The sequence below is a fragment of the Chlorocebus sabaeus genome, chromosome 14, assembly GCF_047675955.1.
Source record: "Chlorocebus sabaeus isolate Y175 chromosome 14, mChlSab1.0.hap1, whole genome shotgun sequence".
Classification (NCBI taxonomy): Eukaryota; Metazoa; Chordata; class Mammalia; order Primates; family Cercopithecidae; genus Chlorocebus; species Chlorocebus sabaeus.
This window is the reverse complement of record NC_132917.1, coordinates 54,746,592-54,770,697: the sequence shown is the minus strand read 5'-3', so window position 1 is coordinate 54,770,697 and position 24,106 is coordinate 54,746,592. Positions and strand designations below refer to the sequence as shown.

General features: G+C 39.7%; 1 protein-coding gene and 1 non-coding gene across 10 annotated transcripts in view; both read right to left on the bottom strand.

Annotated features, from left to right (window-relative positions):
• Positions 1-24,106, bottom strand: part of EML6 (EMAP like 6) — a 255,703-nt gene that overhangs the window by 104,966 nt on the left and 126,631 nt on the right. For 7 of the 9 annotated variants that reach the window (XR_005243334.2, XR_012095287.1, XM_038006941.2 and 4 more), the window contains 7 exons: positions 23,351-23,552; positions 19,399-19,536; positions 17,208-17,464; positions 13,515-13,727; positions 7,458-7,625; positions 3,317-3,423; positions 371-489 (listed from right to left, as the gene is read on the bottom strand). Coding sequence is in view for 7 of the 9 variants with exons in the window: in XM_038006941.2 (XP_037862869.1) it covers positions 371-489; positions 3,317-3,423; positions 7,458-7,625; positions 13,515-13,727; positions 17,208-17,464; positions 19,399-19,536; positions 23,351-23,552 (1,204 nt within the window). In the remaining 2 variants the exon portion in view is untranslated. The remainder of the gene's footprint in view (positions 1-370; positions 490-3,316; positions 3,424-7,457; positions 7,626-13,514; positions 13,728-17,207; positions 17,465-19,398; positions 19,537-23,350; positions 23,553-24,106) is intronic. The other 2 variants (XM_073022983.1, XM_073022985.1) reach the window with 2 other exon arrangements.
• On the bottom strand, positions 17,075-17,136 carry LOC119627417 (U7 small nuclear RNA). Its single transcript, XR_005243611.1, has one exon. It is a non-coding gene; the product is annotated as a U7 small nuclear RNA (small nuclear RNA).

The window sequence follows — 24,106 nt, the reverse complement described above, 5'->3', positions numbered from 1 at the left end:
AATACTGTCCTATGGTGGAACCAGCAAAACAGAGCAGGGGATTAGGGGAAAGGAGAAACAGGAAGTGAAGATGGTGATGAGAAAGAAGTGCAGCAGCGATGAGCAGCAGTACCCTTTATGTCATGGAATTACATAAAGTCTGAAAAATCTAGAGGCAATCACACTGTGATGGCACAGAACATCGACGAGGAAACTGGACAGAGTCACACTTAAAATAGCAACCACAGGTTTAAGTACACACTGCAGAGAAGAGCTAGCCAGGAGGAGGACAACACTGAGGGGAGGGGATCCCTTAAGCCTGGTGCTAAGATTGGTGATAACCAGGCAGAGACAGAGGAACACGCACGGGCGCCCGTGACAGGCCACCCACCCGTGTATGAACTGGAGTTTCAAGCTGTCCTCAGGAGCCTTTTCTCGTTTGAGGAAGGGCACTACGTGGTTTTTCTCTTTACTTTGTTGCTTTAGCTGAGGTAGATCTTCTTTGTAAACCTTAAAGTACAACAGAAACATCTGGGTGAGGTGCCTTTCATGAGGTTCCAAAAATATCAATACCTTAGCATTCTTGTAAAATCTTTAATTGCTTCAATAAAATGTCTTTGGAAACATAAGACATGAGATTGAATATTACTTTTTCCTAATGAACAAAAGTAACATGAACTATTTTTTAAGTAATTGAGATTTTAAGTTAGTCTTTCTTGATTTGTTACTGTTTTCTTAATGTCTAGAAAATATATTAGTAAATTTTAAAGGAAATTAAGTATCAGTAAAATATAAATATTTTGTTTTATTTCTTCTAAGGCCAGAAATCTCTTAATGACTCTGAAATTTGAAAAATGTGGACCTTATGAGTCATGACAATTTTCTCCTGAAATCCCTCTTTGGAATTACATTCCCTTCATAGCTTCATGCATCTTAACAGATCTGAGATATAGAGCAAAGATCAATCTTGGTCTAACTTGGGACCTAAAATGTGCTGCTGATTGTACCATTTAAATGCACATAAAAAACCAATCTGTTGTTTACTGTGTATTTATACTTTGCTACCAAGAAATGTCCATTTAACAGGTGGAGAATGAAATCCTATCTAGTAATAATTTCTCATCTTCATCAAGTTTTTATTTAATCAAACTATTTAAAAAATCATAAAATATAAGGTCCCTGTTTAGGATTTGATCAAAAATTATTTGTAAAAGTCAGGAGAAATCTCACTAGTTTTGTCTACTATAGATGCAATTAATTAAGTTTCCAGAATCTAAAGATAATTATTCATCTTAATTCATGATGCTTTCATCAGCTCACCAACGATTTACTTTAGATCAATGAATTCTAGTCTTGATATTTCTATTGTTTAAACAGGTCTCATAACCTCTGTTGGCCTCAAATTCTCATCTGTAAAATTGAGTTTAAAAATCCCTGTTCAGGAATAACTCAGGAATACTGTGAATAGAAATCACATATCGGTGTAAGCACTGGAAAGTGAAATGTCAGGAAGAATATACAGGCTGAGTATTCCTTATTTGAAATGTCTGGGATCAGAAGTGTTTCGGATTTCAGATTTTTTTCAGGTCTTGGAATATTTGCATTATTCTTAATGGTTGAGCATTCCAAATCCAAAATCAAAATACAAAATGCTCCAATGCACGTTTCCTTTGAGCATCATACTGGTACTTACGAAGTTTTGGATTTTGGAGAATTCAGATTTTCACATTAAGGATATTCAAACTGTTTAAGTTGTAGGCATGAATTTTAAGTCTATCTTTTCATTCTTTTATTTATTTTCCTTAGAGACAGGGTCTTGTTCTATTGCCTAGACTGGAGTACAGTGGCGTAATCAGGGCTCACTGTAGCCCTTAAACTCCTGGGCTCAGGGAATCCTCCCATCTCAGCTTCCTGAGTAGCTAGGACTATAGGCACACACCCAGACTTTTTTTTTTTTTTTTTTAAATAGATACAGAAACCATGTTAACTAGGCTGGTCTCAAGCTCCTGGCCTCAAGTGATGCTCCCACCTCGTCCTCCCAAAGCATCGGCATTACAGGAATGAGCCACTGTGTCTGGTCCCTTTTCTTTCTTCTATTGGCATCATTTTATTAAATAAACACTTCCCAATTAAAGATTTCTTTTCCTAAATTTTGTATTGTGTTTAAATTTTATCGTCTCCTGATACCAGAGTATAATATTGTTTAGCGTTTGCATAATATTTCCACATTAATAATTCCCTTTCAGGCAAGATCGACTACGTTCAGGGTTGTATGGCCACAGACAATAATCTCTTTTCAAGTCTTTTTAGTAGTCATATTGCATAATACAATGTGTCAATACACAGTTAAGATGATTTCATCATGGGGTTGACCCAAACCATTAGACTGTCTTGCTATGAACACAATTTTTCAAACCCTGAATCAATGAGTGACAATTATGGGCTGAAAACTATTTCAATTTAGTGCTTACATAGAAGCAAACCAAGTAGTGCATAGAGTGTGCACTTTGGAAAGAAGCCTAGATAAGCATTGTTATCCTAATACTACAAGCAAAGTGGACATGGGCAAGTTACTTAACTTCTTTCAATACATGTTAGCTGCCATAGGCCTATATCCTAAATCTCTATTGGCAACACTGACAGTTGATGTATCTGAAATTTGAAGTCTTATTGATTCCAATTCATGTACAGAATCTGCTTTGCATATCTTTGTTAAGTGACAAGGAAGAAAAAGAGAACCCCCATGGTTATTGCCGTAACAAGGTGGTATGTGTTCAGATTCCTCTGAGGGATTGCTTTAACACTCACTGTTTAGCGCTAAAATGTCAACTTCCAAAAAAAAAAAATTGAAGTCAACTGATCAGCTTTCCTACTAGAGGTAATTTCTGACTGGAGAGATTAATACACATTTTATTTGAGCTTTTAAGTAGATAATTACTTTGATTAAATGGAAACGGTTGCAGGAGTTAATAGAAAAACTGGGCTAACAAGCTCACATGCAAACCACCATGCCTCAAGGGTATCCATCCTTGTAAAGAAAACACATGCTTTCATAATCTGCTAAGAAAGTGAAAAAAGACCTATGGCTTACTTGCACATTTTTCTTCCAAAAAATATTTCAAAGTTTTAGGTGCTGGGGAGGCAAAGAGCCCAAATACCAGGGGTTCAGTTTTGAAACTTTGGGTTTAACCTGCACTTAAAGGCACAAAGTAGACTACTTTTCTTGTTTTTGCCTTAATTTTCTTTGTCTAAGTGCCAGTGATTTTTAGTGCTATGTCCAAATCCAATGAGATCCCCTTCTAGGGTTACAAATTTTCATTGCTCCCTGCTTACTGACCTGGCGATCATAATTGATTTGAGTTTCTTGCTCAATATCAGAGTCCAATTCGGGCACGTCAGATAAATCTGAATCAGATTCTTCACTGTAGGAATCAGTTCCACCTTCTGCAGAGGTACAACCCATAAGAAACAAGCAAAAATTCTGAGACTCTGAGCATTTGAAATTATCTAAAATGTTTTTCCTTTTATCCCAGCAAAGTGAATAAAAACTATACCATAGTTTTGATTTAATATAAATTGTTAAAACATCTTTCTTTCATCTTTTGGTTTAGTTCAGCCCACCCTTCACTCCTTTCAGGAACATTAACAGACTAGGCCAACTTCCTTCCCCACACCACTCACCGGGCAGACTAAACTCATTTACACTTTTTCTGAGACAGGGTCTGTCTCCCAGGCTGGGGTGCAGTGGCACAGTCTCAGCTCACTACAGCCTCCTCCTCCGGGGCTCAAGCAATCCTCCCACCTCAGTCTCCTGGCAGCTGGGACTACAGAGGTGCATACCACCATGCCCAGTTAATATTTAAATTTTATTTGTAGGGACAGGGTTTCACCATGTTGCCCAGGTTAGTCATTTACACATTTCTATTACATAGTAGATACCTGGGTTTTAAGCTTTGTTTTGTAAAATGGGCAGGTTTTAAAAAGGGAAAGGCTGGAGCAAAAATAAATCCAACCGTTTACTTCAACACAGATCCTCTTTAGCCGTTTAACCATGCCCACCAAGTGTTGGTAATTGTCATGGCCCAAACCACCACAGAACTCTTGTCGACATTTATCCAAATAATTTTTTCATTTTACCACCTGCTCATCCCTGCTGACATAAGAGTGGATATAAATGAAAAGACTACATACATGTCCACTGAATTGGAACACATAGGCCCCAACCGTGAACCATTCCTTAAGCCCCATTTTGAAGGCCACTTCCATTTCAAAGGTGACCCTGTCCCCCTGCAGCCTGACTGAGCAGACTCACCACCTGTTACAATTATCCTAAGGAAGCCGAAATGTATCCTCTCCTGTTATCCCCAAAGGTTAATTCTTCACGTAAACCTTAGACCTTCAACTTGCATTTGGGAAATCCGCTGATGGTTTTATAGAGGTTTCCTTATGCGTGATGATTCTCTTTTCCCTTACTACTTCCAAAGCTCTGCCTTTATCTTTTGATAATTTAAGATGTTTCTTGGGGGTGCATCTTTTTGGATTCATCTTACTTGGTGTCCTTTAGTGCTTCCTAGATTTGGCTTATTTTCTTTCCTAGGTATGGGATTTTTCCTGCTGTTATTTCTTTGAACATGTTTTCTGCCCATTTCTCTCTCTTCTCTTTTTGGCATGTTGGTAATACATAAGTTGTTGGACCACCATACGTCTCTAAGCTATCTTTACTCTTTTTCTCTTTGTTTCTCAGATTGGATGGTTTCCAGTAATCTGTCTTTAAGTTCACTGTTCCTTTCTTCTGCTTAATCTAGTCTGCTGTTGAACCTCTCTATTGAATTTTTCAGTTCAGTTGCAGTACTCTTCGGAGAAAGTTTTTTTGAGATGGAGTCATGTTCTGTCACCCAGGCTGGAGTGCGGTAGTGCAATCTTGGCTCACTGCAACTTTCACCTCCTGGGTTCAAGCAATTCTCATGCCACAGCCTCCCCTGTAGCTGGGATTACAGACGTGTGCCACCACACCCGACTAATTTTTGTATTTTTAGTAGAGATGGGGTGTTTCACCATGTTGGCCAGGCTGGTGTTCAAACTCCTGACCTCAACTGATCCACCTGCCTCAGCCTCCCAAAGTGCTGGGATTACAGTCATAAGTCACTGCACCCAGCCGACCCTCAGAGAAAGTATTTTAAAAGTACCAAAATTCATTGAGTACTGTTAAAAAAACACCTTCTATCTGTACAGTTGTCAATTTGTTCTAATATTGCTCTCTTGACCTCAGTGAGGGTCTTTATGACTATTATTTTGAATTCCCTGTTGGGAAAATCACATATCTCTACTTAACTGAGGTTGCTTTCTGGAGATGTCTTGTTCATTTATCAGGAATTTCATTTTTTCATTGTCATTGATGCTGTGTGTTGGTTTCAGTGAATTAGATTAAAAAAAACCATACTACCTCTCCCTATCTCATCAGACTGGCCTTGTATAGGAGAAGGATCTCACCAGTCTGACTGGCCAATGGTTTTTAAGGTGCCTCTCAAATCTGTGTGTTTGTCCAGACTACTGTCTGTTTTGGCGGCCCCTAGAGCTTAAGATGTGCCATGTCCTGTTGGTACCACAAGACTGTAAAGGTGGAACACATCAGACTGTCTTGATATGTAGCTAGAAGGGTTGGAGGGTGGGCTATGTGTTTCAATTCCTTCTGTCTTCACAGTGAAGCTGAGCACAGTCCTTTACCGCTCACTTTTTCTGCACTAAGCCAGGTAGAGAATCTGTGACAAATGCCTGCACTCACATTTAGGCTGTATCCTCCAGTCCTGGGGAGATAACTCCTGAAGTGGGCGCATTGTGCCTCTACCTCTTCATTTTCTGTGGTTTAAGTCCACTCAGGAATGCAAAGCCCTGTCAATTTCCAGAGCTAGTTCATTAAGGAGACAGGTGGGAGCTATAGAAGGTGTGGCACTTGGTATCTGACCAAACTTTTTCCAGGAAGTACGGGTAGGCTTAGATTTATCACTGGGGTGAGCCAGAGCAAAGGCTCATGTGCTGAGCTCTGGCTGCTGGAAGGCTATTACATGTTTGCCCTGTTAGCTCCCTGATGGAAGTCATTAGATGGCAGGTCATCAAGTAGCATTGGAAGTGTGTGCTGTAAGCCCCTTCTGGACAAAAAAATGGGAGTTGCACATTACCAACTTTTTTCTGCACTGCTCCAAGGGGATGTAGCTCCTGGAAGTGTTTGTAAACCCATTTAAGACCACATCTTTGTTCTGTGATATAGGAAGACTAGAATATTCCTAGTCCCTTCTGCTCCCAGAGCTAAGAGGTTTAGGATGGAGTCCTCTGGGAGATAGCTGTAAAAGTTGGGCGTTCAACGCATGGCATAAACCCCATCTGGGGAGAAATGAGGAGCTGCATTCTTAGAGCACCTTCTCGTCACTGCTCCTAAGGGAAGAAGCCACTGGAAGTGCCTACAAGTCCATATAAAACTGCCACTTTTCTCTACGGTCTAGATAGACACTCATATACTTCGTCCCCTCTGCTCCCAGAAGTGGGAGGTTTAGGATGCGGTTCCTCGAGTGGAAGCTATAAAAGTTGGGGAGCTCAATGTGTGGACAAACTCCTTCCAGAGGATATTATTAGACCTGGAGTTATTGCTGGGATGAGTCATGGGAGGAGGCTCAGAGGTAACAGCCTGTTTCTTAGGCTGCCAGCTGGCCTAATGTGTGTCTCCCCCTCTAACTCCCTGTTGCATATTGGTTAGAACCCAGGCTGCCAAGTAGCCTCCAGAAATGTGTCATAAACCCCTTCTAGGTAGAAACTGGGCTGCGTTTTTTAAGCCCCTTGTCAGAACTGCTCCAGCGGATGAAGGCCCTGGAAGGTTTGAGCACTTGTGTCAAACCGAGGCTTCTTTCCGATGGTCTAGAGACTCCCAAATGTCTAAAGCTCTCCACTCCCAGACTTGGTGAATTAAGAGCCAATCCATGGGGAACCTAGAGTTAGGGCACTATGTGTGAGGTCCAAACCCTTCTCCCCACGGGAGAGGTTAGGTGGTGGGGATTCCTGTCCTGATTTCATGAAGCAGTGCTCAGCTTTTCCTACCTACCCGCTGTGGATGTTTTCTCAGTTGCCTGGTGGGTAGGAGTTTCTCAACTTGTATGACTTTCTCTCAGAGGGAACTGACCTGCAAATCAATGTGTATTTGGTGTCCATGAGTGGAGGGAGCATCAGGAGCTTCCTATTCTGACACTGCAGATGTCACGTTGCTGACGTCCTGCTCAACTTGCATTTGGTATAGCAACATCCTTCAAAGAAAATTATCCAACTGACCCATATTAATCTTTAAAGTTTTTTCTTTTCTTAAAATTTTAAGATGACAGAAATCAATTTTCCAAAATTGCTTAAACTCCTTACCTATAGGATACATATTAGATCATTCTTTGAAATGCTTATTGAAAAATAAAATGATGTTAAGAAATTACTGCTGGGTTTACCTTGGGGTGCAGTTTCCAGCATGCCGTTGCTGACACCTTCTGGAATAAACCTCCACTGGAAAACTGAGTGATCAGCCCCTCCTGTGCTCAACACCCACTGAAAGTCATGGGACCAGCGGACATTTGTGACATGTGCAGAATGACCCACATACTTTCTAAATTTGGCTCCTGAAAGAATATTTTTTGAGAGGATTAGTTACGAAAAAGGAAGAGTTCATTAGTTTAAAACAACCCCTCTCCTGTTCATGTTAAGGAGTAAAATCTTTAAATGTATCTGAAAATGAAGTTGTCTTACATATTGTAACAAATAAGCAAATGCTTCAAAAGGTATCTCAATTATTCCAATATGCAGTAAGCTAAAAATAGGTCTTAAAATTTAAGCCCTGTGGCTAAAGACACATCTGAACCTGTTCCAAATAATGCCTACTGCTTCACGGATTCTGAAAATAAATGATAGAGAACAAACATCTTACACATTCTTATTTAAATACAAGATAAAACAGGCAATCCTTTGCAACAGGGAAACAAAATAATTCTATGGAAATAAAATTACTGTTTAGAGTCATGTAGATACAGAGTTTCAAGAATCATTTTTCCCTCCTTAAATTGGTTGCTTTACTCAGTGAACACTAACCCCAGGTAGTGAGTGCAATAGAAAAAGCTATTTGAAGTGATATTTGTGGTTGAACTACAGTAGTAAAGCCTTCAGCATATGCTCAGTACACAGCAGCATCAAGGCACTCGAGTAATAAGCAGGGTCCATCTTACAAGGAAGCCTAGAACCCCAAAGTCCACAGGAGATTTCAGGAGGTCAAACACCCCAACTTCTCTTCAAAAACATTCTATTTCTTACAGTTTCTCAAATGAAATCCCTTTTATCAGGGTTGGGGGAGGCCATCTGTTCAACTATCACATGTTTAAATTTCAAATGTCTACTGGAGAGGCAATGATTTGTAAGAAGGTGAAAATTACTGCTACATGTCATGCTCATACATTTTTTGAGAGCATGCTCTGACCAGGTAAGCCCCATTATACTAGGGGCTCTGAGAAAAATTAGGGGAATTCTGTTGCAGAAGGCAAAGGAAGCATTGGGTCTCAAAAGCAAACTTGCCTACTTGAAAGAGTTACCGAAATCAGTTTGGTAATAAAGTCAAACTGACTCCGATTAAGGTCACTTGGAAATGTTGGCTGATGATTGATTGAGTAATTGGGGAGCAGGGTATACTCTTCCCATCTCTCTCTAGATCTTAACGTGTTGGCCTCTTCTTTGCTTCCTTGATCTTTATACCTTCCTCACAGATCAATTAGCCTATCTCTTTGTAGAGATTTAAAAATATGTCCACAAATTCTCTGATGCAAAATCAACAGAATATGGCAAAAGTGAAGGTAGCATCTAAGAGGAAGTTATAAAAGGTACTGCAGATTCTTCCTTGCTATCTCTCTTGGATCTCTATATGCCACGTCATAAGCACACTGGAGCAATCTATGGAGAGGCTCACGTAGCAGGAACTGAGGCCTCCTGCCAAGAGCCACATGAGTGAGCCATCTTGGAAGAAGTGAATCCTCTGGCCTTGGTCTAGCCTTCACATGACTGCAACCTCACGAGAGACCCTGAATTGGAATCACCCAGTTGTGCTTCTTGGGAATCCTTGACTCCCAGAAACCATGATATAATAAGTGTTTGTGCATTTACACTTTTAAGTTTGGAGGATAACTGGTTATGCAGCAATAGATAATCAGTATAGCCTTTGTAGTCTGGAACTAGAATCTGCAAAAGCATTAGTGTCATTAATACTTAGGCCTTATCTCTGTGATCTTTTCTTTCTGCCCTCTCTCCCCCTCACTCACTCTGCTCCGGGCACACTGGTCTCTTTGCTATTCCCCAAACATGCTAGGTATTCTCTGCTTCTAGGCCTTTGCCATTTCCTCTGTCTGAAGTGCTCTCTCCCTAGGTATCTGAACGGCTGGATCCTTCATTCTCCTTCAGGTTCTAAGTCAAATAAAACCATAAGAGCAAGGCCCTCTTTGACCAACTTATTTAGAACACTACACTGCCCAACTCCAGCATTCTCTGCTCCCACTGTTTGCTTTCTTTTTCTTCATAGCATTTCTCACAATCAAATTATGTTTATATTTTCTTGCATATTAACTGTGGACCTTCAGTAGAACAAAAGTTCCATGAGGGCAGGGATTTGTGCTTGTTTTCCTCACTGGCCTATCTCCATCCCCTAGAACAGCATTTAACAAACACTTCTTGAATAAATGAAAAGGCTTTCCTTGGGACACTGAATGACTCCACCAGACCTCCCTTTGTCCTCTGCACCACAGGAGGGCTCAGGCCTCAGCTCTCATCTCTTCTCTATCAACCTCCTCCCTTGTGGCTTTAAAGTGCTGTCAATTTGACTGCCAAGTGCTCATCTCCAGTCCTGAAGTCTCCCTGGAGCACTGACAGCTCTGTGCCATGTCCACCTGGATGCCCAGCATGGACCCCTAACTTACAACAGGGAAAACAGACCGAGACGTTTCCCTTCCCCTTATGTGCACTCCCAGAGACAAACATCTTTTTTCTCATTTTCCCAGCTCTGTAAATGCTGCCACCACTCACCCCAATGCTCAAGTCTGAAACTTAGAAGTCATCCTTGATTACTTTCTTTTCCTCTATTTTCATATCCAATCCATCTGTAAGACCCTCACCTCTGCCTTGAAACTGTTTCCTAAGCCTGACCACCTCTCTGCATCTCTTCCTAATACCTTTGTCCAAGCCACATCATCTCCTACCTGGACTCTTGCAATAACTTCTCTACTTGAAATCTCCCTTTTCCTAACCGTTCCACAAAGTATCAAAACAGTCTCAAAAACTTAGATTGGTTATATCACTCCACGTAAAACTGTCCATAGTTTTTCACTGCACTTAGAAGACGACTCTGATTTCTAGTAGTGGCCTTCCTGTCCCTGCACTGCATCGAGCTTATCCATGACATATGGAAGGCCAGCACTGGCCCGTCCAAGATCCAAGATCCAAGATTTCCACAACTGAAGTCTTAACATTCAGGACACTCATCATGGGAGGTGGCTGTGCAAGCCACCTCTATGTCTATAAGCCATATGTCATAAAATGTACAACACAAGTCCATTTGCTATGAGGACACAGATACTTTCATGGGTTGCTGAGGTATAATGCAAAGGAGGAATGCAACGGGTGCACCAAGTAGAACACAGAGAGCCTCTGAGTCTCCCCTTGGAGTAGGGGTGAGTACCAAGGCTATTAGGACATGGCAAATGTCATTGAGCAAGGCCTTGGATTTTACATCATTTCAGGGTCTGTGTGGTGATGGTCAAACAGGATATAGTCTAAGTGGTATCAGAGAAAGCTGTCAGTATTGATCCTATTTTAAGGTGTGAAAACTGTCAAAATAAGAAAAACAAATTGGTTTGGCTATGTAAACATAACACCAGTAGCAGTCATTTTCATTAACTGCAGAACACTTATGCCTAATTACTGTGCAACTGAATATTAAACACACATAATTGCAAACAAGTCAAATTAAGTTGGTTGGGAATTTTTAAAAATCACAATGGAAAACAATAATGTTTGGTCGTTTCCCACAACTGCTCATGGTCATCAGCACCTGCTCATATCTGGCTGTTTACAGGTTCAAAACATACGGGGAATACTTGTCACTTGTCACCTAAATTATAGACAGATACATCCCACCAACTGCAATTAGTCCCATCAACAATTCCCTCTCTTTTATTCACTTCCTCACTAGTTTTGGCACAAAAAGGACACAAAAGCCTGAATGTCTCAGAGGCAAATTATAAAATTTATAAGCCATGTGTCATGAAAAGTGAAACACAAATCCATTTGCTATGACGACATGCATACGTTTGTGGGTTGCGGAGGTGAGTTTTGCTACTCTCACCCACTGTTATCTGGCTGTCCATCTCTCCTCATTCATGCAGATGCCCTCTGTGTGCCATTATCCAAAGAGTTGTTTTTTATGCAATGGTGACTCATTTTGACAACACTACTCACCCTCTCTAACATAGTTTGGATATGTGTCCTTGTTCAAAACTCATGTTGAACTGCAATCCCCAGAATGGGAGGTGGGGCCTGGTATAAGGTAACTGGATTATGGGGGTGAATTTCTCATGAATGGGTTAGCATCATTCTCTTGGTGCTGTCCTCATAACAGTGAACAAATTTTCATGGGATCTGGTTGTTTAAAAGCATGGGGCACCCTCCTCTAGCTCCCTCTTGCTCCTGCTCTGGCCATATGATGTGCCTTCTCCCCCTCACCTTCTGCTGTGATGGTAAGTTTCCTGAGGCGCCCCCAGATGCCAAGCAAATGCCAGCATCATGCTTCCTGTACAACCTACAGAACCGTGAGCCAATTAAACCTCTTTTCTTTATAAATTACCAAGTCTCAGGTACTTTTTTACAGCAATGTAAGAATAGACTAACACAATACACCCTTTCTGTTCTAATAACAGATCCACATTTCCATTGCTATTTTCCAGACCCAAGCACACCTTACAAGACTTGGGATATATAGAATATCAATTCTCATTGAGTTATGTTTATTCTCAAGTTCTGACACTGGAGGCCAGTAGTGTTGCCACTGACCCCAATGTTGTTTCCTCTCAATTCTGAATTCCCAGATAATTTCTTAGAGGCCTAACTTACCCCTTGCAAGTATACGACTCAATCTAACAAGCTATGCCCTGTTACTCAAAGGGCTCTTGTGGGGAAAAAGAAGAGTATGAACTGCGCATGTTGAGGTAATTCTGTGCCTTGTGCATTTTAAACGGATGGTCATTTTGTGATGTTTCAGCAATGGTGTCTTGCTATGCATTTTATGTTCCATTTGTACCATAACTGTCACTGCTTCAAAGCTGCCAGTTAGCTGAAAATGACTTTGATTGCATTTTTCAATCCCTTTCCGTGCTTAATCTAAAAATTGTTCAAGTGAAAGAGTTTTCAGGCAGTAGCATGTCCCTGTTGATTACTTTTCTAAGATCAGATTTTCAGGCACAGTTGAGGAGTCTCAGAAGAGCCTGAATATGGCTTTGCCTAAACTTGCAAAGGAAGAAGAGGTCATTACATGGTTAATTCATCACCTTCTACAAAGCTTGAGCGTGCCACATAATTGAAGTCAAACAATTTTAACAAAACAAAACAACAACAAAACACGAGGGCAAAAGAGGGTTGTTTTGAATCAAACTTCTCTCAAAAATTTCACCAGTTATGTAAACCTACTTTGCAAAATTACTGCTATGACGAGAGGTTCATAAACTATTATCACCACAACAACCATGGTCAGATTTTAATTATGTCTGAAAGGATTTCCTTTGCTTTTCCATGTATAAGCACAATAGCTCTGAATCATAAAAGAATTTTAGTTACAACATTTTAATGGACTATATATAAACTATGAATATTTACATAAATATCACTTGTTTGAAACGTGAAACAAGGCTTACAAATCGCAATATGGTAAGAACTCTATTAGCAAATTCTGACTTAAATTTGCAAAACTGCATATTTTAGGATGTCAAAAGTAGAAGACATCAACAACACAATCTATTTAAAATTATTTAAGAGTAAATATGGGCTGGGCGTGGTGGCTCATGCCTGTAATCCCAGCACTTCGGGAGGCTGAGATGGGCAGATTACCAGGTCAGGAGATCGAGACCATCCTGGCTAACACAGTGAAACCCCGACTCTACTAAAGAATACAAAAAATTAGCTGGGTGTAGTGGCAAGCGCCTATAGTCCCAGCTACTCGGGAAGCTGAGGCAGGAGAATGGCGTGAACCCAGAAGGCAGAGGTTTCAGTGAGTCAAGATCGTGCCACTGCACTCCAGCCTGGGCAACAGAGCAAGACTCCGTCTCAAAAATAAAAAAAATAAAAAAAATAAAAAAAGAGAGTAAATATGAATATACAAGATAAAATAAACAGTGTACTGGAATAGACACCAGGAAGATCAGCCTTAATTGTGCTATATTCAATTTAGAGTAAATCTTTATGAAATGAAACATCTCTTTTGGCCTTACCTCTCTTGAGACAAGGAAATCTAAACAATTTAACAAGTCCAAAATCATCTCCAGACACCAACACTGAGCTGTTGTAATTCGCATCCACTGAGTTGATGTCAGTAACCTCAGTGTATTTGGGCCAAATTCCACTCACTTCAGGGCCTTTCACACATGTCCAGGAAGCCCAAGGAATTCCTTTAATTTCTTCTTTACTTGTTAAAGACTTCCCCGCTGAAAATAATCAATATTAACATTACATTTAAATAAAAAGCTTATTCTAATTTATTCATTTTTTATAAAGATCTGAAACTTTAAAAAAAAGTTTGTAGATAAAGAAAACTACATATTCTAATCTCTTTATCCCATTTGTGATTTTTTCTTTTTTGCATGGTTTAAAGAAAGCCCGTACTCAAAACTCAGACATAAAAAGAAAATGATGAAACATTCAGGTGATGCATCCCTAAATATCCTGACCTGATCGCTACACATTCTATGCATGTCACAATATTTCACATGTACCCATAACATACGAATATATGAAAAAATTTAAAAAGAAAATGATTATCATACTAAATGTAATGTCTCAAGCTACTAACAATGACTTAATTACCTAGATACAGATGGTATTATGCTTTGTATTATTAATGGGAAGACTTTTACCATGTATTATCATGTTTAGTCACCAATGCTTTGCCAGGTTTTAAAAACTTAGCCAAAGTTCATCCTGAGCTTCTATTTTTCATAATTTAAGGATGCTCAGAAGTGATGTTTTAAAAATTCAGGCTCAGTAGATTAATGAAAAAAATTAGTGAATATTATTTAAATTTATAAGTACTAGACACTGAAAATCTACAAGATTATGATGAAATAAAATGTAATTCACTGGGGAAAATAATCCCAACCATTGTGCTGGGTATATTCCCAAATGCGGATGGCCCAGTACCCAGTTCCCACCATGGCAGGTCAGGGATGTTCCCCAGAGAGCACGCAAAGGAGGAAACAAACATACATTTGGGGAAGTGTCTAGCTACACACAATTTTAAAACTCAAAATCAAAACAATTAAGCATATTACCTAATTTCTCTCTCAAAATAAATATTTTCAAAATAAAGAATCAGTGAGAATAAATGCCGTTATATAACACTGGCGCATTATCAAACTGGCACCTTAAAATTCTGGACTGTAACACAGCATTACATAAAAGTTCATTAAAGAGACAACAAAATAAAAATGTTTGTAGTTGGAACACAGTCTTTGACCTAGTGTTCTTGCCTTGGAGAATACAGTCCTAGGAAGTAACTCAGGAGAGGAAATTCCACCAGTACCAAAGCATTTGGAATTCCAACAACTGGACCAACAAAGAAACTAGAAATAAGCTCAAATACCCAATAATAGGAGAGTGATGAAGTAAATTATGATACCACCCCTGAACAGGATGGTATTTTTTTATTGCAAATGATAAACATGTGTTTAATATTTTTTCACATACAAAAAATATATAAAAAAGTAATATCAAGCAAAGAAAAACAAAGAAATACATACCTCAGCAATGGTGCCCTGAAGAATTTGATAAGGCAGAGTCTTATTTATGACATTTATTTTGGTATTATACAAACTAAATGTTAGTAAATGAGTATTATGTAAGTCAGATGAATCTCTTATAAAAGTTATGGTAGGGTCACAAAAATAGCATTTAAAAAATCCCAGTGGGCACATTTCACCAAATAACCAATAAGAGATTCGAATTATGAAGAACCCAGATCCGGACTAAAACAATCAAAGTAAATAAGGACTATGATCCTCAAATCTTTGAAGACTTAAATCTTGAAATGTTGTGTTGGAGTTCTAAGCTGATCTCAGAGTTTCTAATTCTCCCAGGGCCATTCCTTGTAAAGTTTCAATGGACTGTTCTTTTCTATTCTGGCAGAAACCAGTTTTCCTAATGATAATGTAGCCGACTATCCCTGGGTATCTGTGTTACGATGGGAGTATTATTGCCTGACAAGCTGAAACCCATGGATGACACCTCCAGTTCATTTTCATTCATTTCTAACCCTGCTACAGAACTGTGTGTTCAAGGCACTGACAGAAGCATTATGATTATTTTGCATTATCACCATTTATTCAACTTTTTAGGTACATATTAATGAACAATGAAATGGGCAAAGAACAGGAAGAAAGAAGAAATAACAGATAAAGCAAAAGACTTGGTTAATGAACTAAACAGGTCACGAACATCCAAATACTTGAAAGTTGGTTCTACAATTGTTTCAGATTTTCTCTATTTTAAAAATTTATGAAATACTTAAAGCATACAGAAAATTATACAGACTACTATAGTGTAACAAGTGTTGTACCACACAGCTTCAAAACATCTTAACATTATGTCTTTATCACAGTAGAATTTTAAAGAAAATGTTTCAGAGTTAAAATCCATTGGGCTATTTTTCTAAATTAATTAATTAATTAATTAATTTATTTATTTAGAGATGGAGTCTCGCTCTGTCGCTCAGGCTAGAGTGCAGTGGTGCAATCTCAGCTCGCTGCAACCTCCACCTCCTGGGTTCAAGCAATTCTGCTGCCTTAGCCTCCCAAGTAGCTGGAATTACAGATGCCCGCCACCATGCCTGGCTAATTTTTTTGTACTTTTAGCAGAGATGGGGTTTCACCATGTTGGCCAGGTTAGTTTCGAACTCCTGATCTCAAGTGATCCACCCACCACAGCCTCCAAAAGTGCTAGGATTATAGGCATGAGCCACCATGCCTGGCCCCACTGGGTTATTCTTTCCAAGATCATCTCTGCTTCTCAGGGTAACCAACACCCTGAATGAGGTGTCTGTCATTCCCACGCATTGTTAAAACATTTACTACATATGTATATGGTCATTAACAACACAGAATTTTTTCATGTGCTAAAAGTTTATATAAATGACCATACAGTCTATATGTCATTCTACAACTTTCTTTTGTCTGCTCAGCATATTTTTGAGATATATCCGTACTGATGCAAGTAGCTCTAGTTTAATTTTTTCAAGTTCTTTGAAGTATTCCATTATGTGACTACACCACATTTAATTTAACTCTCCTCATGCTGATCAACATTTAGGCATTGTGTCTCATTTTTGGCTATTACAAACACTGCTATAACAAACATCCTTGTGCACATGCCTTGGTGCATGTTCTCACCAGCAGTATACGTGGTTTCATTTCCCCTCTTCTCGCCATCAGACTTTTGCCAATCTAAATAGCATAAAATGGTACTTTACTGTTGTTTTAATTATCATTTCCCTGATTCCTAGTTGTTTATTGCTTATTTGAGATTTGCCCATTTTTCTAGTTTTTTTTCCCCCTTGCCCTTATCCTTAGGCATTCTTTGTATATTCTAGATATATATCTTTTGTCCATTATAACAATGGCAAGAATTTATGCCTAGTCTATGCCTTGTCTTTAAATTTCATTCATGGTCTCCCTTATTGTTCACTAATTTTTAGTTTAACATGTTCTAACTCATCAACCTTTCCTTTGAGTGTTTGTGATTTGTGATCTTGTGACAGAAAACATTCCTTGCCCTGAGGTGGGGGGGCTTTCCAGCAAAAACCAGAAAACCTGCTTTACAAATTCAAAAACAGCCATGACACTTGTCCTGCATTTCCTTCACCTGGTTCAAAATTTTGCTTTTTCAGAAACATCCAAGGCCTCCACATGACTTACATGGCATTTTGTAGAACAATCGTTCTCCTGCACCATCATTAGTTTGTAAGTATTTACTATCCAAGGACCAGTCAATGTGCGTGATGAAACTAAGGGACTTGCTGCATTCTCCAATTTTCTTATACCTCTGGGCAACAGCATAGACATCTACTGGGCCATCATTGGATCCCACTGCAAGGTAAGAACCATCTGGAGAAAATTTCATTTCATGAATGACTTCTTTTCGATCTTTGATGTGAACTACTTCTGTCATATCTCTGTAAGAATAAAAAGCAAAATGATAAGCAGCAAATCCACAAGTAGAAAATCCAAGTTTTAAAATATATGTGTCAGAAAAAGAAGTGTGTTGAAAGAGAACCAAACCTGCAGGAATTAAAGGATTAACTTTTGAGGAAATGTATAAAATGGTATTATTTAAGATTTATAGCATTTTAGGAGAATAACAAACTGTTTAAATGATATTTTGGGCTCCCAAAGTAAAAACAAAAAATTTAATAAAGTGCATATTTGTGATGAAGAGAGGTTGATTAATGGGTACAAATCACAGTTTGACAGAAGAAGTAAGAGCTAGCATTTGATACATCAGTGGAGTAACTATAGGTTATAATAATCTATCATATATTTCCAAATTAGAGAAAATAATTCAAATGTCTCTAGCATAAAGAAAAAAATATTTAAGGGGATGGATAGCCCAATTACATTCATCTGATCTTCACAAACTATATGAATGTATGCAATTACATGTACCCTGAAAATATGTGTATTATGTATCAATTGTTAAAGTTTATAAAAGAAATACATATTTGCTTTCATGTTTAACTACATATTATTTTTCCCTAAAATTTTTGTTTCAAAAGTTGGGGTTTGTCAAATTGTTTTAAAAATACGCCATGGAGAAAGGTAGAATATATCAAGGTTAACATAAACAAATCATCTTTTTTATACTTTAAGAAACTAGTGACTGTTAAGCTTGATACTTGTCACAAAAAGAGCAAGTCAAAAAAGCAGCTGAAGAAAATTACCTTTTTAAATGTTAAATTGTGATGTAATCATTTAAAACATTTCAGTCATGAATACAGTGAGTCACTGGAATATTTTGTTTTGTTTCTGACCAGATTCTTTTAAGAATTTCTGCTCACATTTGAAAGCACATTGGGGTTGTTTTTTTCCTACAACCGTGAGTAGGATTATGACGACTAGCAGGTCCCCGGAGCCAGTAAAGATGGCTTCATCAACTCCAAAAAAACTGAATGTATAAAGAATTCCAAATAACCATTCTACATAACAGTCCCTCATACCTGCTATCATTTATTAATAGCATTATAGTGTACTATAATGTCATAAAATAAGTGCCTGGAAATATGTGTGTGTTTGTGTTAGGAGGCTTGAGAAGTCCATCAAAAAAGAAATCTGGTAGTGAGAACGTAGTATAATAAACTGTGCTAAAACCATTCTCCAATTAAAGCTATGGAGAATTCTCTGTGCAAAGCGGGCAATATTTAATTTACAGCTGTATTTCTTTTCTGTAATTACAAAGCATGCGAGTCCAGAGAACAACAAATGCATTCAGAGGAATTACAAGGGTGGGTCATAATTTTTTCCAGTAAAAATTATATAGGATGTTAGTAAATAGGAAATATTCCATTTTAATATCAATTACAGGTAGAAGAAATCTTTTACTAAAGCTCACCTCTAAACATCTGGTGCTGCTGGATGCTGCTTTACTCTTTCTTCCTGTTTTCTTGGCTTACTACAAAGCCCACAGTCTTTTATCTGAAACCCTTGGAATTAGATGTGCTTGGGAATTCATTATTCATTAGATTTTAGAAAGATTCATATACAATATATCATGTAACATCCCCACTGGGGGCTGGGGCAGCAATCTGTATTAAACACAGTAACTTTGCAGCAAGTCACATGATGCATGATTATTTCTACTAAGAGAGTACTAGATTATAAGCAACCACACATCAGTTTGCTGGGTTAGACTATGCTGCCAAATTATCAAATAATTTTGTATTTTCAGAGTGTTAGGACTTTGGAATTACAGACAGGGAATCATAGATCTACAGTATTCCTACTTGAATGGGTAAATGGATTTTTCCTAAGGTCCTGGCATGTATTAACCAGGAAAATTGTAACATTTAAACACAAGAGCATTTCTAAATACCATTTCAACATCAGTACGTGCCTGACTCGGAGAACAATGAAAGAGCCGTCCTTCATGCCCAGGGCCAGCTGAGATCCGTCGGGGCTGAAAGCTACACTGCGAACTGCCTCCTCCATGTTACAGCGGGCGATCAAGGCATGATCGGCCAGGCTCCACAGCCTAGGCACAAGAACGAAGTCAAAACAAAACAAAACCAACTTCCCATGGTCATCGGCCAGCCCAAGGCAAGAAGGCCTGCTCACCACACCAACAGAAACAAGAAAAGACAAGAACTTCACACCACAGCCCTTCATCATGGCCTGTCAGAGAGTCTGGAAAGGTGTTTTAGTGCATCTTTGGGTCATTTTCATTATTTGAAGGAAACCAACACAAATTATAAAATGAGATAACATTTCCAAAGATTTTGAGATTCACAGAACAACAAAAAAAAAAAATTTAAAGCTCGGCATGATGGCTCATGCCTGTAATCCCAGCACTTTGAGAGGCCATGGCAGGAGGATCACTTGAGCCCAGGAGTTCAAGACTAGTCTGGGCAATATAATGAGACACAGACTCTACAAAAAATGCAAAAATTAACTGGATGTGGTGGTGCATGCCTGCAGTCCCAGGTACTTGGGGGGCACAAGCAGGAGGATCACTTGAGTCCAGAAGTTCAAGGCTGATCCTGCCACTGCACTCCAGCATGGGTGACAGTACAAGGCCCTGTCTCCCCCCACCCCCCCAAAAAATATTACTTCATAAAAAATATTACTTTCACTTCGGAAATTAAAAGTTGTCCTTTATGTATACCAAGGGTTGTTCATCACACACACATGTTAAAAAGTACTTATAGGATAAGATGCCATTATTATCAGCTTTTTAAAAAGTATGCGCCAAACACAGTGGTTCATGCCTATAATCCCAGCACTTTGGGAGGCCATGGCAGGAAAGATCACTTGAGCTCAGGAGTTCGAGACCAGCCTGAGCAACGTGGTGAGACTCCATCTGTACAAAAAATTTTAAAAATAGCTGGGTGTAGTGAGGCACGCCTGTAATCCCAGCAACTTGGGAGGCTGAGGTGGGAAGACAGCTTAAGCCTAGGAGTTCGAGGTTGCAGTGAGCTATGATGACACTACTACACTCTGGCCTGGGAAATAAGAGCAAGGCCCTGCCTAAAAAAAAAAAAAAAAAAAATCATATATCAATATATATCTCTCTCAATATAAATATATATCAACATAAATATATATCTCTCAATATAAATATATATCTACATATCAGTATACATAATCAATATAACTATACATGTATGTAAATATATAGAAGTGCTTTCTGGTAACAGTTATTTCAGCACACACAGATTGAAACATATGTTGCATTTGTTGGCCTTCCTAGGAAGAAAATTCGTCCGAGATGAAGAAGAGCGAATGATATCCCCGCTGTTGCTCCTCACAAGCTCCCTGGGCGCCCAAGTGAATGGGTTCACTTTTATGGGGATGGACACTTCACAGGACTCCTGGCCAGTGAGCACAGTCACTGCTGGAGAAGTGGCAAACAAGGGGCAAGTGCAGCTCAAACACAGCTTTCAGCATGCGTTCCTATCTCCGCAACACCTAAATCCAGGCACCCCAAAGTGAGTGAACCCGAATGAAACATCTGAAGATACAAATAAGGCTTTACATGTTGGTTGCAATTGTGGTATCTGACTTCCATCAATTAGTGCTTTTCTAAAGACGGTCTTCTCTTAACACAAACTAGTGTCTGGCAGACTGAGCTCTGCAACAGATAGACAAGAATAAGTCACACGTAGCACGGTTTCTCTCAAAGCATTCCGCCATCAGAAGGGATGGGGCACATCCCTTATGATGCTGAGCTGCACAGTAAATAGCTTACTAGTCCTTAGGCAGCCTGTACTGTGCAGCCTTGAGCTGAGTACGATTTTTTTTTTTTCTTTTTTTTTTTGAGACAGAGTCTCGCTCTGTCGCCCAGGCTGGAGTGCAGTGGCGCGATCTCGGCTCACTGCAAGCTCCGCTTCCCGGGTTCACGCCATTCTCCTGGCTCAGCCTCCTGAGTAGCTGGGACTACAGGCGCCCACCACCACGCCCAGCAAATTTTTCTGTATTTTTAGTAGAGATGGAGTTTCACCGTGTTAGCGAGGATGGTCTCGATCTCCTGACTTCGTGATCCGCCCGCCTCGGCCTTCCAAAGTGCTGGGATTACAGGCGTGAGCCACTGCACCCAGCCACGTTCTTTTGTTTCTTTTTTTGAGACATAGTCTCACTCTGTCGTCCAGACTGGAGTGCAGTGGCGCGATCTCGGCTCACCACAAGCTCCGCCTCCCGGGTTCACACCGTTCTCCTGCCTCAGCCTCCCAAGTAGCTGGGACTACAGGCGCTCACCACCACGCCCGGCTAATTTTTTTCTGAGTATTTTTAGTAGAGACGGGGTTTCACCTCGTGATCCGCCCGCCTTGGCTTCCCAAAGTGCTGGGATTACAGGCGTGAGCTACCCTGACCTGCCCAAGCTGAGTAGGTTCTCAATACCTCATCCATTATGCATGATCTCATGCTGCTTCAACCTTGTACTATTTTAAGCAATGTAACCCTTGCTTTACTATTAAAGAAACCATCACTCCTCAGTAAATGGTACTATCCTTCTAAAGTCACTATGCTCATCTTTCTCAAGAAATTATGACTTTCAGCATTCCTAAATTTTAATACTTTGTATAAAAATGCATTACAGATTCTAGTCAAATTAATGGCTAAAGAGAATAAGATTCTGGCAGTCAGGGCTCCTCAGGGATGTTTGCAATTCTGAGACTCAACAATTGCTAAAATATAAAAGTGAAGGACTTCCTTGAAATCACTTCTTTTTGGATGGGTATGAATGAGTTTCACAGGTGTCTGAATAAGTGGGAAAACTCAAGACTAAGAAAAAGAGAAAAACAGAAAAGGAGGAAGTGAGTAAAGTGAAGTATAAACCAAATAACCGTTTATGTCACACAAGGAGACAACAATAGTTGTTTTAGCTGTCCTCACTGATTTTTAGATCAATGAGGTTTTCATGCTTGGTAGAGATGGAAAAAATAGAATGAATGACTACATTAACTGTATTTTAATTAGACTCATAAACATACAAAATAAGGGAGGTGGGAAGTAGTGAGCTTTAGTCCAGTTTACATTGTTCTATTTTAGCCATTAAAACCCAGAGGCAGTAGCCATTCAATCGATTGATCAGTCTGTTCCTCTCACACGCTCCCTCTTTCTGGCCTGTTTGTCGTTGAGCATATCTAAAGCTCAGCACTAAGTAATAAAATACTGAAATTGGGGTAATATTCTACATCTCAAACCTTTAAGTTGTATGTTCATTCCTTTAATAGGTATAAAAATCCTGGAATCATAAGTCATTGCGCTCGTTTTAGCCAGTGCGCTCTCAAAAGAATAAAATGATCCACAGCAAGAAAGCTGGAGGCTCTGAGTAAACTATTGTCTCAGGCCCCATGATTCTTTGACGTGATGATGTGGTTCAAAATTTCATCTGAGACTTTAAAAAAAAAAATAGTTTACTCAAGTGCTAAAGACAATTTTGAGAATCAGAATTTAAGTTCTGATGATGATGAATGAGAGAGTCGCTAACCAAATAGTAAAATCTCTACGCAGCCCCTGCAGAAGACCAAAGGCACGAGGGGACAATATGGTTTCATCACAGATGAGTGTGCTTAGCTCATAAATCTTCAAATAGAAAGAACTGGAAGCCAGCCTCACCAGTATTCAAGTATTTTTCACTTCTAAAAAACATTTCCATGATTTAAGATGCAGCCAAGAAAGACAATAGCAGCAGCAAAATGCCAAAAACCCACTTGTTGGGCTAAAGGTCTTAACGTTTCATTTGGAAACTGTGTGGTTCTATTCTGCACTTTATCCTTCTATTAATAAGCAAATTTGGGAAAATAAATCCGTCTCAAGTCAGAGAGGTGACAGCAGTGGGGCCTCACCTGACAGAGCGGTCATCACTGCCTGTCACAGCCAGAGGTTTCTTGGGGTGCAGGGCCAGAGCCCAGAGCTCACCCTCGCAGTGGCCCTGCAGGATCAACATCGGCTTGTCTCGCTCTCGCACAATCACTTCAAATATCTCACTGTCCTGGGTCCCTGCTAGAAGGCGGTCTGCTTTCCAGCACACGCTCCGGATAGAGAGGCCTGACAAAAATAAGTAAAACAGAAGCAAATCTTCACGCTATTCATACACACACAAAACCTAAAGTAAATGCCCTTTAACCAAGATAGCATCAAATGTGACACATCTTAAGGACTCCTGGAGGCAGAGAATCAACGCTGCCACCATTCTGTGTTATTTTATTATTATTTTTGAGATGGAGTCTTGCCGTCACCCAGACTGTAGTGCAGCGGCGTGATCTCCGCTCACCACAGCCTCCGCCTCCCGGGTTCATGCCATTCTCCTACCTCAGCCTCCCGAGTAGCGGGGACTACAGGTGCTCACCACCACGCCCAGCTAATTTTTGTATTTTTAGAGGAGATGGGGTTTCACCATGTTAGCCAGGATGGTCTCGATCTCCTGACCTCATGATCTACCTGCCTCGGCCTCCCAAAGTGCTGGGATTACAGGCATCAGCCATCACGTCTGGCCCATTCTGTGTTATTTTCTTACAAGTGTTGGATGTTTCCTCCACCCCTTGTGATCTAGTCTGTGAAAGAGTGGCTGCTTTTCCTAGACTTAGGATAACTATGTGTTT